The sequence below is a fragment of the Macaca nemestrina genome, chromosome 5, assembly GCF_043159975.1.
Source record: "Macaca nemestrina isolate mMacNem1 chromosome 5, mMacNem.hap1, whole genome shotgun sequence".
In the NCBI taxonomy this organism is placed as follows: Eukaryota; Metazoa; Chordata; class Mammalia; order Primates; family Cercopithecidae; genus Macaca; species Macaca nemestrina.
Genome location: NC_092129.1, coordinates 34,120,195 through 34,133,822, shown reverse-complemented (window position 1 = coordinate 34,133,822; position 13,628 = coordinate 34,120,195). Strand labels below are relative to the sequence as shown.

The window sequence follows — 13,628 nt, the reverse complement described above, 5'->3', positions numbered from 1 at the left end:
TTCCCAAAGTATTCATAAATCTTTTAATTAGATGTGAGTATGAACTTTATAGCACTTCATATCTATAAATCACAAATCGATTCAGAAGATCAGGTATACTTAAAAAACACTTGGCTCTTGAGGCAACTAAAACAAGAATATACACAAAACTGATGCCACAGATAAAGACAAAACAACAGCTGTTTAAATAAATACACACAGGCTTAAAAATACTGTGTTTCCAGGTTGAATCTTCAAAGAAGAAAATTCTTACTCAAAATAAATTCATGTTTTCATAAATGCAAGTTAAGTAAAACGTGGTCAAGTTTTACAGAGCTTTATCATACCTTCTCCTGAAGCAATTATGTCAAGAGATGTCAACAAAGATGAAATAGAACAGGAGGAGGATGAACACATTACCTTTAATTTCCCAGTCAGGCCACCAACAAACAGCATTGCATTTGCATCCACATCTAGAATAGTGTACCCTGGAGGAGACGTCGAATGGTATGTGCTGGGTACAATGCTGGCTTTGGGTCCATCCAGGGCTCTCACAGAAATAGTTCCATTTCTCCCAGTTCTTCAAGGGTACGTGTTGAAGTGAAGGGGAGGAACATACAGAAAATGTAATATGCATCACATTTCTGGTAATTCCAGATTTAAAAGATACAAAATGCAGAGACTTGTTTTTAAGAATTTAGGAGAAAACTGGCTGTTTAGTTTCTAACATTCCAAATTCATTAGATCTCAAATCAATACTCAGAGTCTGATCTTGGCTGAACACTCACATCAGTTTCAACCAGAACCAGTGACCACCATATCCTGATTCTGTGTGTGTTCATTGACATGAAATGACACAGCAGCAGTTAATTGATGGAATTGCTATTGGTTAAGTGGAAACTCTTTTTCCTATGGCTTACATAATTTACTATTTTCCAACACATACAATTTATGCAAGTTTATATTACTTTCGGCATTTTGTTTAATTTAATTCAGCAAGTGGACCCCAAATGAACCACCCTTCCACATCATAAGCTGCAAGATTTCTCCTAAAATTCTTTATAATATCTTGGATCCCAGTTTGTTGAAGTAGTCTTCCTAGAATGGTATATCTTTTATTGTTTGGCACAGCATCTTAATGTGTAGTACAATATCCACCGTTCAGATTTCAGTGTACAAATTGCATAGAAGTTCACTTTGAAATTCAATTAACAGAATTTTGAAAGCTATTATCATTTTATTTCATTTTCTTTTTTAAGTGATTGATTTCCATGAGCTGTTAAATATGAAAATCTGGTCTCTCTTTGGAGACAAGCAGTCATAATAAAACTTCGGTGTCATATTTCTCTCCCTGCTGTCTCATTTTGGTAATCTTTTTATCTTTGAGGATGCAGTGTTAAGTGAAATACATGGTAACAAAAGAATGAATTTATCAAATAAGGTTCACTTTCTTTAACAGAATGTATCTTTTCTGAAAGAAGAACTGTACTTTATGAGTATAAATGTCCTTAAACCCGGTTAAGTACTTAATTCCCTCAACACCACTAAATATGCAAGCACTCTGTCACTCTCTCTCTCTCTCACACACATGCACACACACTTTTGCTGAAAAACTTGCTTAAAACGAACTAAAAATATTGCTTCTCATTTTTTTATACCTTTTTTTTTTTTTTAAGAGATGAAGTCTTGCTATGTTGCCCAGGCTGGACTGCAGTGGTTATTCACAGGCACGATCATCATGACCACAGCCTTGAATTCCTGGGCTGAAATGATCCTCCTGACTCAGCCTCCCAAGTAGCTGGGACTACAGCACATGCCATTGAACGTGGCTCTTTCTTTTAAACTTTTTATTATGGAAAAACTTAAGTATCTACAAACAGAATGCAACTCTATGTATCTATCACCCAGAGTCAACGATTACCAGTTCCTTATATCTTCTCTATCTCCGATCAGCTTCATGCCCAGCCCTAGGCCCATAACCATACCTCTCAACTGTTAGCTGCTTTGGGTTTAACAGGGAGTTGAGAATTGGGAAAACAAGAAGAGATAATGAGGGAAGTGCTGAAGACAGGGATAGTTCTATAAGTAATCGATATCGTACTAGACGTTGATAATTGCATTAAAGCTCCAAAGATAGGATAACTGAATCAATTCTCGATTATTTCCCATTTTAAGTAGGGTGGACCTGATATGTTACATATGAATTTCAGCGTTTTGATACTGCATGTTTCTATGGTGGCTATGTAGACTAAAAGAGGAACTGTGTACACCAAAGACAGGCAATAATGATGCTCTTATGCTTTGGCTTGTATTGCATAAGAATGAGTGACGGTACTTTTTTCAGGCGAGATAAGAAGCCTGAGACAGCGACGCCCCCAAATTCCTACAGACACAAGATAAAGGGGTCAGAAATGGACTGGTTCCTCTGGTCAATACCTGGAAGGTTTGTCAGTTCCTAACAAGTACGACAAACATACCCACTCCCAGACATGTATACGTATAACATATAAAATTCATACACATGTATCTACATACATACACAGCTACCTTATTGAAATGGAAATAGGAGTTGTCTTATAAACTGGGAAACTACTTCAAAATTCTATCATTTAATTATCTTAATCTTTATTAAGTTGGTTACCTTGATGCCATAATACGGTACCAATATGAGTCATCAATAGTCAAATCTGGGTACTCTACACGTCCAACTCCAGATCCAACATCCCAGAGGAAGCTGACTTTGCCTTTACGCATTTCTATAGCCAGAAAGTCAATCTAGATCAGAGAAATACAAACACAAGAGATATCAGATATAAAGCACCTTTAAAGAGGAGACAAGCAGAGTGATTTTCAGTAAGTGCCATTTGCAGACATGTGAAATAATTAGGAGCTTCATGATAATACTTGTCAAATAATATTAATTATTATTATACGTTATTAAAATAATATTTTATTTTTGTATCCTTAAAGCAAAAAAAAAAAAAAGTCCATAATGCTCAGGCATGTTTGTTAATTTTACCAATTCTAATTAAGTCTAATTTTGAGACCAAAGCCTTTATCACTCTGATACTTGTGGTAAAGATAAAAACAAATATTTAAATTTAGAATCCATTATTATTTTCACCAAAGACACTGACATTTTTGAGGGGGCGGCTATGATTTTATTTCTCAAACTGACCTAGAATTCCTTACCCAAACGGCAAATATTGACTTACACCATGACTGATTTGTTAAGAAGTCATATTCATTTTGGAAGATCCCCATGCATGCAAAATCAAATAGTTCAAATGGAAGAAATTAGAACTTTATGGGTGGGCTTTTGTCCATATAATCTGTGTTATTTCAGTTCAGGTCATAAATTCAAAACAGGTTAGCAGAGTTTTCATTGGTTAAAAAAAATAGTACACACTTTGCTATTTTCATTTCATTAACAGAAGAGTTTATTGTAATTTAGTTTGAACAGTAAATAAGATAAACAAATAAGAAGTAAGTAAAATAGCTTTGTTCTCATTAGCGTTCTTAAATCACTGGATCTATAAGTATAATTTAACAGAAATGATGATATACTGAAAAATGAAGGTAAATGTGACTAAATACTGTATTTCTTCCTTTCATTTGACTTCTAACTTAATTTGACACTTCAGAATTTTGTGAGGTAAGATGTTGAGGTTTTCAAATCTGAACGCCTATGTTAGACCATTTGGGGACCATGTTATTGGATTCTACACATTTTTGGATTAACCTCTAGCTAGACACAAACACAGTCTAATGAAAAGTTGAATATTAGACTTACAAATTTGGCACTTCCAAGATAAAAGAGGAGGTTGTCAGCAACAGCTGTCTTTACATTGACAACAATATTATTGTAACTTCCTTTCTTGATTTCTGGCTTGTACGTTCGAATGCAGTCACCTCCCGAAGACACAGATACTTTGATCTTTAAGAAAAACAAGGTACAAAGAACCAAGAGTAAATCTCTCAGAAAGTTTGAAGTAGCTTCCAACCACAAAGCCATCATTGCTTCTTCTTTGAAGTTATTTTCTATCATCAAATAGTATCATTAAATGCCCATATGCAGACACCATTATACTCATTAATGAGGGCACAGAAGAGCAGTTTTCCAGTAGAATTTTGCCAATGAGCTGTTCACAGTTCCATGTCTTGTTATCATACTATTTTTTGAAGCATGCAACTAACAATTTGCTACCATCATACCTTTCTCCATTATGAATATGGGAACATTTTAGGAAGGTGATTTTACATGGAACTAACAAGAATGATCTTCATTAGGTTGTTTAGTGAAATTTTACAATTGAAATTTCAGCGGTTTTGGTATCACTTAAACTAAGAAACTATTTTTCTTTCCATTTTCCAGAGGAAATTACCAACCCTCCCATGCTCTCATAGTTGAAAGAGGACAAATAGATTTTGTTCTAGGTGTTCTAACAGTAAGAAGAATATTAATCATTCCACTCAGAACACACATTTCAGAATAAATTATACCTTTTTATGAAGTTGCCAGGAAATGAAATGGAAATAATTTCCAATGGCTATCACTACTAATGTATTTAATAGCTTCCTTTTCTTTTGAAAAATACCTTAAAAATTACTATAAATTGATAAAAAAGGAATGCCTATATGAATAGAGTAACACTGTTCATATCAATTTTTACTTATATTTAGATAGCCCTCCTTCAATCATAAACAACACTAGTTGATTATTTGATTTAATTTCTGTAGGGTCAGATGGAAAATCACCATCAAAGGGTTACTTTCAGGATAGCAAAATAGTTGCTTGGACTCAGAGAGAATCTGTAACTTTGCTCATTGATAGCACTCCAGAAAGAGGCAGAGACAGAGGAAGATGTAAAACCTCTCTCTGCCATTTGTTCAAATGCCCTGTTGGCTTTCACTTGCCGTGAATTTTCATCTTTTCATTTCTTCTAGCATTTTGTGCTACTTGTGTAATTTGCACATTTGGAAGAAAACGAACTAGCATTATCATTACCCCTATGGAAGGGCTGTGCAGACTCCCAACAAGATAGCCTAGAAACCAAAACAGCCTCCATATGATCATGACACCAGGAGGTGTCTCCAGGGGTCTCATTTGTGTTTGAGTATGGGCAGAACTGTGGCCCTTCTCCAAGGGTTATGAAAGTTTACTGCAAAGGTTGTGTGCCAAATTGGTTGGATTCAAAAGAGAAGACTAAAGAGGGATTTTTGCAATGGTAAATTCATATAGATTTGAGACTTCTAGGGATACAGAAGATCTGTTATGTCTCCCACAGACCTACATAAGTCATTTATTTGTTTATTGTTGTTGACTCACCTGATCTGCTAAACAAATTGTATCTCCACAAAGAGGAAACTGTGTTCTGGAGAGAAACAGAGGCTGTTTCCTCCACCACCTGAGGAAGGGTGACTCCTGGAGGCCTGAGTGTGGTGGCCTGGGGCTAGACATCCCAGGAAGCCTGCTGCTTAAACCACTTTCTTGTTCTTGCCTTCCCCAAAAAGGTGGGGCCAGCCTGCCAACTGCTGGGTGCAGGACTTCGGGCCAACTAAGGTCCCCAGAGTGTTTACTCTGTGTCCTAAGGAGATAGTCTTCTGGATGGGGTGGTTTTCAGTTGGGAAGTTAGTTCCTGCTTCACAAATCAGGGAATTTCCCTTCTACATACAGTGTTGAGAGTAGGTGAGTGAAAATGAATTGCAAAACAATGTAGGAAATGTACAATTTTTACTTGGATGTTAACATGGCAAAGCAGATGAGCGATGGGAGTTGGCAAAGGGTGTTCTGTGATAGAATGGCAGCTATACCAAGGGTCATCCAAGGGATTAGAGATAAAAAGAATAAAGCAAAGCAAGAGAAAGACAGCACAGTAGAGGGCAGGGGGAAAAATATGGTCTTCAGATATTTTTAATGTTCAGGAAAGGGTGTCAGATATAGTGATTTTTTAGCAATTTGCTGAAAGTGAACCAAAATCACTATCAGAGAAGACCTTGGCATTGAGAAAATTTAATATCTGAGGCAGGCTATAAGTACCATTGACATCATAAGAAGATCAAAGCGAACAAGAAATCAAGATCTGACTGGAATTCATGAGTAGAACTGAATAGTGCATTATCCCTGGCAGATAAGCATATCCAATTCTGATGGGGCTGAATTAGTAGTCAAAGTGACTATATGTAGTTTACTTCATTTTTATTTCATAAACGCTTTATAGCTTGGCCCTATGGCAGTATTATGGCTAGTTTAATTCTTGATAAATCAGTTTTGTTTAAAATCACAATTGAGGCTGAGTGCGGTGGCTCATGCCTGTAATCCCAGCACTTTGGGAGGCTGAGGTGGGTGGATCCCGAGGTCAGGAGATCGAGACCATCCTGGCTAACATGGTGAAACCCCATCTTACTGAAAATACTAGCTGGCCATGGTGGCACGTGCCTGTAGTCCCAGCTACTCAGGAGGCTGAGGCAGGAGAATTGCTTGAACCCGGGAGGCGGAGGTTGCAGTGAGCCAAGATTGCGCCACTGTACTCCAGCCTGGGTGACAGAGAGAGACTTTATGTCAAAACAAAACAAAACAAAACACAATTGAATAATATCCCTCAGTTATTATTTAGAGAAGAGATGACTGAATATAAATGTAACGTGATCATTTGGTCACAGAATGAATTTCAGTCCTTGCTTAGGTAAGCCTGGTAAACAAAACAAAACAGAACAAAACAAAACAAAAACCAAAAAAAAAAAAAAACCAGGGGATGCCATGATTAGTGCGTTGAAAAGGGGGTTGTCAAAGTGTAGCAGACAGAGCCGGGTGTGGTGGCTCATGCCTGTAATCCCAGCACTTTGGGAGGCCAAGGCGGGCGGATTATGAGGTCAAGAGATGGAGACAATCTTGGCCAACATGGTGAAGCCCTGTATCTACTAAAAATACAAAAACAATTAGCTGGGCATGATGGCACATGCCTATAGTCCCAGCTACTCAGGAGGCTGAGGCAGGAGAATTGCTTGAACCTGGGAGGCGGAGACTGCAGTGAGCCGAGATCACGCCACTGCAATCCAGCCTGTCCACAGAGTGAGACTCCGTCTCAAAAAAAAAAAAAAAAAAAAAAAAAAAAAAAAAAAAAAACTGATGCAGACAGAGCAGCAGCATTAAAATCTAACTGACCTGGTGAAGCTCTACCTGAGAACTCCAAGTCCAAGAGAGGAGCCATCTTAAAACTGAGTATCTAACGTCACTAGAGGTTACAACCAATCTATTGTATAGAATACATATCTAACAAATACAATTCTTGAAACAAAATGATGATGTTATGCCAAATAGGCCAGCAATTAATCCTACAGAGTAACTGCTATGGTTTGAATGTGTCCAACAAAATCCATGTGTTTGAAATTTAATCCTCAGTGCAACAGTATTGGGAGGGGGCCCTTTTGGGAAGTGTTTTGGTCATGAGGGCTCCCTCCTTATGAATGAATTGATGCCACTATTAAAAAGGCTTACAGGGGTGAGAGCTCTCTCTCTCTTGCTCTTCTGCCATGTGAAGACACAATGTTCCTTCTCTCCTGAGGATGCAGCATTCAAAGTGCCATCTTGGAAGCAGAAAAACAGGTCCCTAATCTGCCAGCACCTTGATCTTGGATTTCCCAGTCTCCAGAACTGTGAGAATAAATTTCTTTTCTTTATAAATTACCCAGTCTGTGGTATTTTGTCATAGCAGCGCGAAGTGGATTAGACAGTAACCTATTGTCCAGCTCTCACACATTCATGTAGAAAATCCTCTTGGACTGTCTGCTCTCTGTTTTCTGGTTTTGAATATACTTTCAGAACCTGAAACATTCACTTAGCCCAAACTGTTGACAACCAGTACATAACTAGTAGTCTTTTCCTTTTGAATACTTTGGGTTTTGATTTTCAATAATAGGTATTTCTTTTAACCAACTTTAAACAGGTAAATCTAAATATTATATCTTTAGAAGAAATCAGGTAAATCAAAATACTATATCTCTAGAAGAAATCTTTGGGATATATCCCTCTTGTAAGAGGAAAGAAATTTCTGAAATTCAAACATCCTTTCAGAATGTTTGGCTCTATCAATTATTGTTATTTCTAATGCAGATCCTTAGTAAGACCTCTAAACAAAAATCACTAAGCATTAAGTATCTTTAAGGCATTTCAATAATACAACATTATTTACCAGTTAATCATCATGAACTCAAACATTATTGAGTATCCCGTTATTATATCTATTGGATTTTCACTGTATTTTTCTTCCAGTAAGTAGGTCATTCATTTAAAGGAGTATCAGCCACTCAATTTCAGAATCAACAAACCCAGAGAAAGCTACTTTAAAATAAATGTCTTTAATGTTTTGGTCATGTCAAGTATGTGTTAAGGTCATATCCAGATATCCATATTTACAAATCAGAAAATGTAATATTCATTTAGTACAAAACTCATTTGGAAAAAAATTGGCTACTTGCATATTTCTAATGTCTTACAAAAAATAAGGCATTGTGTTGTAGTTCCATTTGCAAAAGTGATTGGGAATTTCTTTGAAATGCATGGACAATGATTACTTTTTCTAACATTACTTTTGTACCTTTCTTTTTTTCTTTCCTTTTTTTTTTTTTTTTTTTGAGACGGGGATTCTATTTGTCACCCGGGCTGGAGTGCTATGGTGTGAACATGGCTCACTGCAACCTCATCTTCCGGAGCAAGTGATCCTCCCACCTCAGCCCCCCAAGTAGCTGGCACTATAGGCATCCACCACCATGCCCAGGTAATTTTTCAATTTTTTGTAGAGATGTGGTTTTGTGACACTGCCCAGGCTGGTCCCAAACTCCTGAGTTCGTGAAATCTGCCCGCCTTGGCCTCCCAAAGTGTTGGGATTACAGGCATGAGCCACCATGCCCAGCCTATACCTTTCTTTTATTTTATACTTTAAGACAGGTTTTATATGCTTACATGTCCAAATTTCACCCTTTTGTGAGGAGGGGAAAAGCACTCAGAAATCTTTACAATGAAGAAATAATAAAAAAGTATAGATTTATCTACTTGATGACTAAGTCAGAAAATGTGGCTAAAGGTGAGATTCCAAAATAATATTTACTCTTATTGCTTCTTCCAAGTTAACACTGCAAAATATAAGAGTGGTACACCATGTTCTTCTTTTCTCTTGCCATAGCTATAGTTGGGTCCTTCATTCTTCTTTCTTTCATCTACCCCACAAATTGCTTCTGGATTTATATTTAAAAAGCACAGTTCTGATTACACTGTGTTCCATGCTCAAAGCTTTCAGCTTATCCTCTCCAGTGAGGCTTATCCCAAGTACAAGTGTTGTTAAATGAAACTGCTTAACTGATTATTGAAGGCCTGACAAGACCTGGCCTCTATTGGCCTTTCTGGTTATGTGTTTCCTTTATCAATTACTCTGGGCAAACTCTACTTCTTTTTCCTAAACGGACCCTAAAACTTCCTTCTCCCTCTGCCTTCCTTTAAGTCATTCCCTCTTTTCAGAATACTCTCCCCGTTCCCTGACTCTACCTCCAACTCCCCAGCACTATCCCACCTCAATGCCTGGCTCAAATCCTTCCCTTCAGGAAATCTTCAGGCCCTACTAGAAGTGATTGTTCCTTCTAGAACTTTTATGTCACTTCTCAAGGCTTCTATAATGTGGTAGAACATTCTGCATTATGTGACAAGGTATGTGTACATATCTTATTTTCCCTACTATTTTATAAACTTTGTGAGTGAAAGAACTCCTTTATACATCTTTGTGTACCTTACAGAAAGTAACACTGAACATAGTAGAGGTTTTTTCCATGTTGGCTAAATCTTAGATAAAACTTCAAACCTTGAAGTAACATCTGGTTTCTTTTAATCTTCTGCTTTACATACATAATGATCACCTGTCAACGATACTGCCTGGCTTTCATATTCTAGTTGAATATATGTTTTCTCAGATCCTTTCACTGATTTATTACTCTGGTCTTATGTAACATCATCTTCACTAATCTTTTTGTTGTTTTCTTTTTTTCTTTTTCTTTTTTTTTTTTTGAGATGGAGTCTTGCTGTCTCTCAGGCTGGAGTGCAGTTGCGCGATCTCGGCTCACTGCAAGCTCTGCCTCCCGGGTTCATGCCATTCTCCTGCCTCAGCCTCCCGAGTAGCTGGGACTAGAGGCACCCACCTCCACGCCCGGCTATTTTTTTGTATTTTTAGTAGAGACGGGGTTTCACTGTGTTAGCTAGGATGGTCTCGATCTCCTGACCTTGTGATCCACCTGCCTCGGCCTCCCAAAGTGCTGGATTACAGGCATGAGCCACCGCCCCGGCCCTTTTTGTTGTTTTCTAAGTTTTTTTCAGGCAGTCATGAATTCCTTTTCAATGTTCACCTTGAACTTATTGTCTTGGCATTGTTTAGAAGTGTTAGATGTGAATAAGGAGGAAAAAGAATATGCTGTTACTGGAGCATCATATTCTTAAATACTACAACAATATAAATTGATGGACTAAGCAAGGGCTTTTCTGATCGTCCTAGCTCCACAGTTGTTAAAAAAACAGAATTTTTGAGATGGAAGACTAAGGTATCTAACAAGGTTTGAGTTCAAGCCTGAAAACAAGAAAACTGTCCTTTCTTTCTTTCTTTCTTTCTCCCCTCCCCTCCACTCCCTTTCCTTCCTTCCTTTGACTAAAGTTTCACGTTGGCACTTAACAACTCTGCCCTGGCTCATTAGCATGCTACCTTCTAGAAAGCTCTGTCTCTATCCTAGTAACTTCAAATTGGGTAAATAAAGAGCAAATTTTTGAGACAAATCAGCTATTTCCTGTCTACTCCAAAACAAAAAATAAATGTAAAAATTATAACCAAAGCCATTTTTATTGTTGTTTATATGAGACAAAAGAATATATATGTATAATGTTTGTTTCTTTTTGCTCTTATTTCGTATATTGTTCCTTCATTCCTGCCATAACCTCACTAGTTGGCCTTTTTTTGGTTTGTTTTTAGCAAGAGGAAGGTACTCTCATCCATGGCTTTTTATTATACAATAATAAGGTTTTCTTTCTTGCTATTTGTATTATTCTATGCAAACAGTAATAGAATATACCAGAATTCTTAGTTCTACAATAATAAGTGGTAATTATTGTTCCATGAAATGTCTTTTGCAATTTACAAACAAAACAAAACTAACCTCTCCCCCACTCCAACTCCTCCTACCCCAAATCGCTTCAGGTTAAAGGAAAAGAACCCAAGATCATTCATTGGGGAATCCTGGGGAAAGACATTCCCTCTAGGAATAATCCAACAATTACAATCAATTACTGATACTGACGATAAAAAGAACTTACAGAATTGGCTTGTTTCCGGGCTTGGTTTATCAATTCCTTTATCTCAGAGATGTTTTTCTTTAGATTATCCTCAAGTTCCTTGATGGGTTTGAGTTTATCTATTAGCCGGTCAGCTTCCTGTTCTAGATTTTTGACAGTGGCATCTGCGTCGGCAACTGCATAGAACAAAATTAGTGTGCACGTATGTGCATGCACACACGTGCACACACAGAATTAGAATAGCAGTATGCTTAACCAAACAATTTCATCTTATTAACGCGACAAAGCATGGCCATAACAGCTAAAGCAAAATGTGTGATGGCAAATGTGAATATTTTAGTTGAGACTCAAGCAGGCCAGGGGAGCAGATGTTAGGACAGAGTGCCACCACTTTTGCTTTGTGATTAAGGTAAAAATTAGCATTGAAGGTAGAGAATATGAAGAACTTAATTCAATGCTTAATTTCTAATTTCAGCCAAAAAGTTAACCTTTACAGAATAGAACTTTAGTCACAGAAGCAAGGAAATGAAAGCATCTTTAAAATGTCACCTAGTCTGTCCAAACCAGAACTGTATTTAAATCAGGGTTTTTACACAAAATTGGTTTTCTTTCTTTTTCTCACCGTCTTTTTTTTTTTTTTTTTTTTTGCACATCTTAAAGAGAGAAGCTATCAAAATGTCTTTTGAAGAACATTTTGATGTTGAAAAACCCTTAGACTAGAGGCCTATATTTAATTAAATCTTTCATGGTGCAGTTCAATTTCATTTTGAAGAACGGTTGATTATCCTGTGTTATATATTAGGTTGACCCATATTAAACAGCTGTTTTTGTAGGTTAAAAAAAAAATGGGTTACATATTGGCAATTTCAAAAGTTTCAACCCTAAAGTAGTTGGAGGTCATCACTGATCCACAGACTTTCATTATGTGCTTTTCAACGGAGGGCCTATGCCACGTGGTAAACCGCTTATTCTATTGCTGGGATGCTGGCAGTCTCATCCACACTATGTCATTTATTATCTGATTAAGTGTGTATTGTTCAGCTTTCTGTATTGTGACTCTGATGAAAAAGTGAAACTGCTTAAGGTTCAAGGCTACATGCCATGTTAGACTCTGAATGATCTGCTCTGTGGCTGACATACAACCACTGAGAACCAACCCTCAGGAAGGAATCACATGCGCTCAAAGGGAAGTAAATTATTATTTTTTTAAAATTCGGTTTTGAAGTAGGTATTTTGAACTCATACTCATAAATATGACTTATATTGTTACTGGCATTTAAAAAGAACATAGGTCTATTATTAACTTTAACGAATAGCTGGGGCTTGCTATATCAAGAACTGAGCGCAGTATTTTATTCCTGAAGTGCGTGTTATCTGGAAAGAAGTGTTTGTTATGTCATCAAATAGATAGCATAAACACAGTGATCCCTTTATTTTGTATACTTTTAATAAACTATTTGTTCATTTTGCCCTTCCTTTAATTCTCCACTGTTATTCTGACATTCTACAAATTATTCGAAAACTGAAGCAAAATGATTTAGATTTAGATTAATGAGAAAGAGCAAAAGTAGTTAAACAAAGGCTACCTAGACTGAGGCAAATTACAGACCCTTTTATTCACAAGTTCTCAGAAGTTTTTGCCAAACATTTCAAAATGGAACTTGGAAGTTCCTCTTCTCCCCTCTTTTTCCTCTATCCTCTGGAGCAGTTGAAGTTTTGCCAAGTAATCTCTTACGCGTTAAATTTCCTCCCTTGTCTAATGATGCCTCTTTTAGAGCTTTGCCTATTTGTCCTTTATTTTTCTTGATGAAACCTGACAATCACTTAATTTTTAATCTATATTCCTAAGGAGTCACCTCTTAGATTTATCAGGTCTATTATTTTCTGTCTTCAAATTCATTAATTTTTCAATCTTTTTCATTCTTTAAGTTAACTCTGCTTTTTCTAAGTCACCAAAGTTGATTCTTTAAAATTGTTATTTCAGTGATGGTTTAGTAATATAGTTGCTCTCATTTTCCACTGAGGTCACCCTTGGTCGTATTTTTCAAATAGTGATAAATTAAATTTTGTTATTATTATTTTTGTAGCTATTTTTTTCAGTTTCATCTTGACTTTCAATTTAAATTACGGGATGTTTAAGAGAGAATATTTTGATATCCCAGTAGTTGCTCATTTGTTAATACCTAATTTTATTATGTGTTTCTCCAAATATAATTCTACAGAAGTTGAGAATAATTACGTGGAGAGGAAAAGTGAGCTTTGGGGCATAAAAACAACAACAATGTAGACCTAATCTATTTTAATCCTCTTGCAAATAAGTCATTTG

The 13,628-nt window shown here is 36.7% G+C and overlaps 1 protein-coding gene across 7 annotated transcripts in view; it reads right to left on the bottom strand.

Annotated features, from left to right (window-relative positions):
* Window positions 1-13,628, bottom strand: part of LOC105465590 (laminin subunit alpha 2) — a 628,094-nt gene that overhangs the window by 58,448 nt on the left and 556,018 nt on the right. For all 7 annotated transcript variants that reach the window (XM_071096438.1, XM_071096439.1, XM_071096441.1 and 4 more), the window contains 4 exons: window positions 11,324-11,478; window positions 3,773-3,916; window positions 2,621-2,754; window positions 400-559 (listed from right to left, as the gene is read on the bottom strand). In XM_071096438.1, the coding sequence (XP_070952539.1) occupies window positions 400-559; window positions 2,621-2,754; window positions 3,773-3,916; window positions 11,324-11,478 (593 nt within the window). The remainder of the gene's footprint in view (window positions 1-399; window positions 560-2,620; window positions 2,755-3,772; window positions 3,917-11,323; window positions 11,479-13,628) is intronic.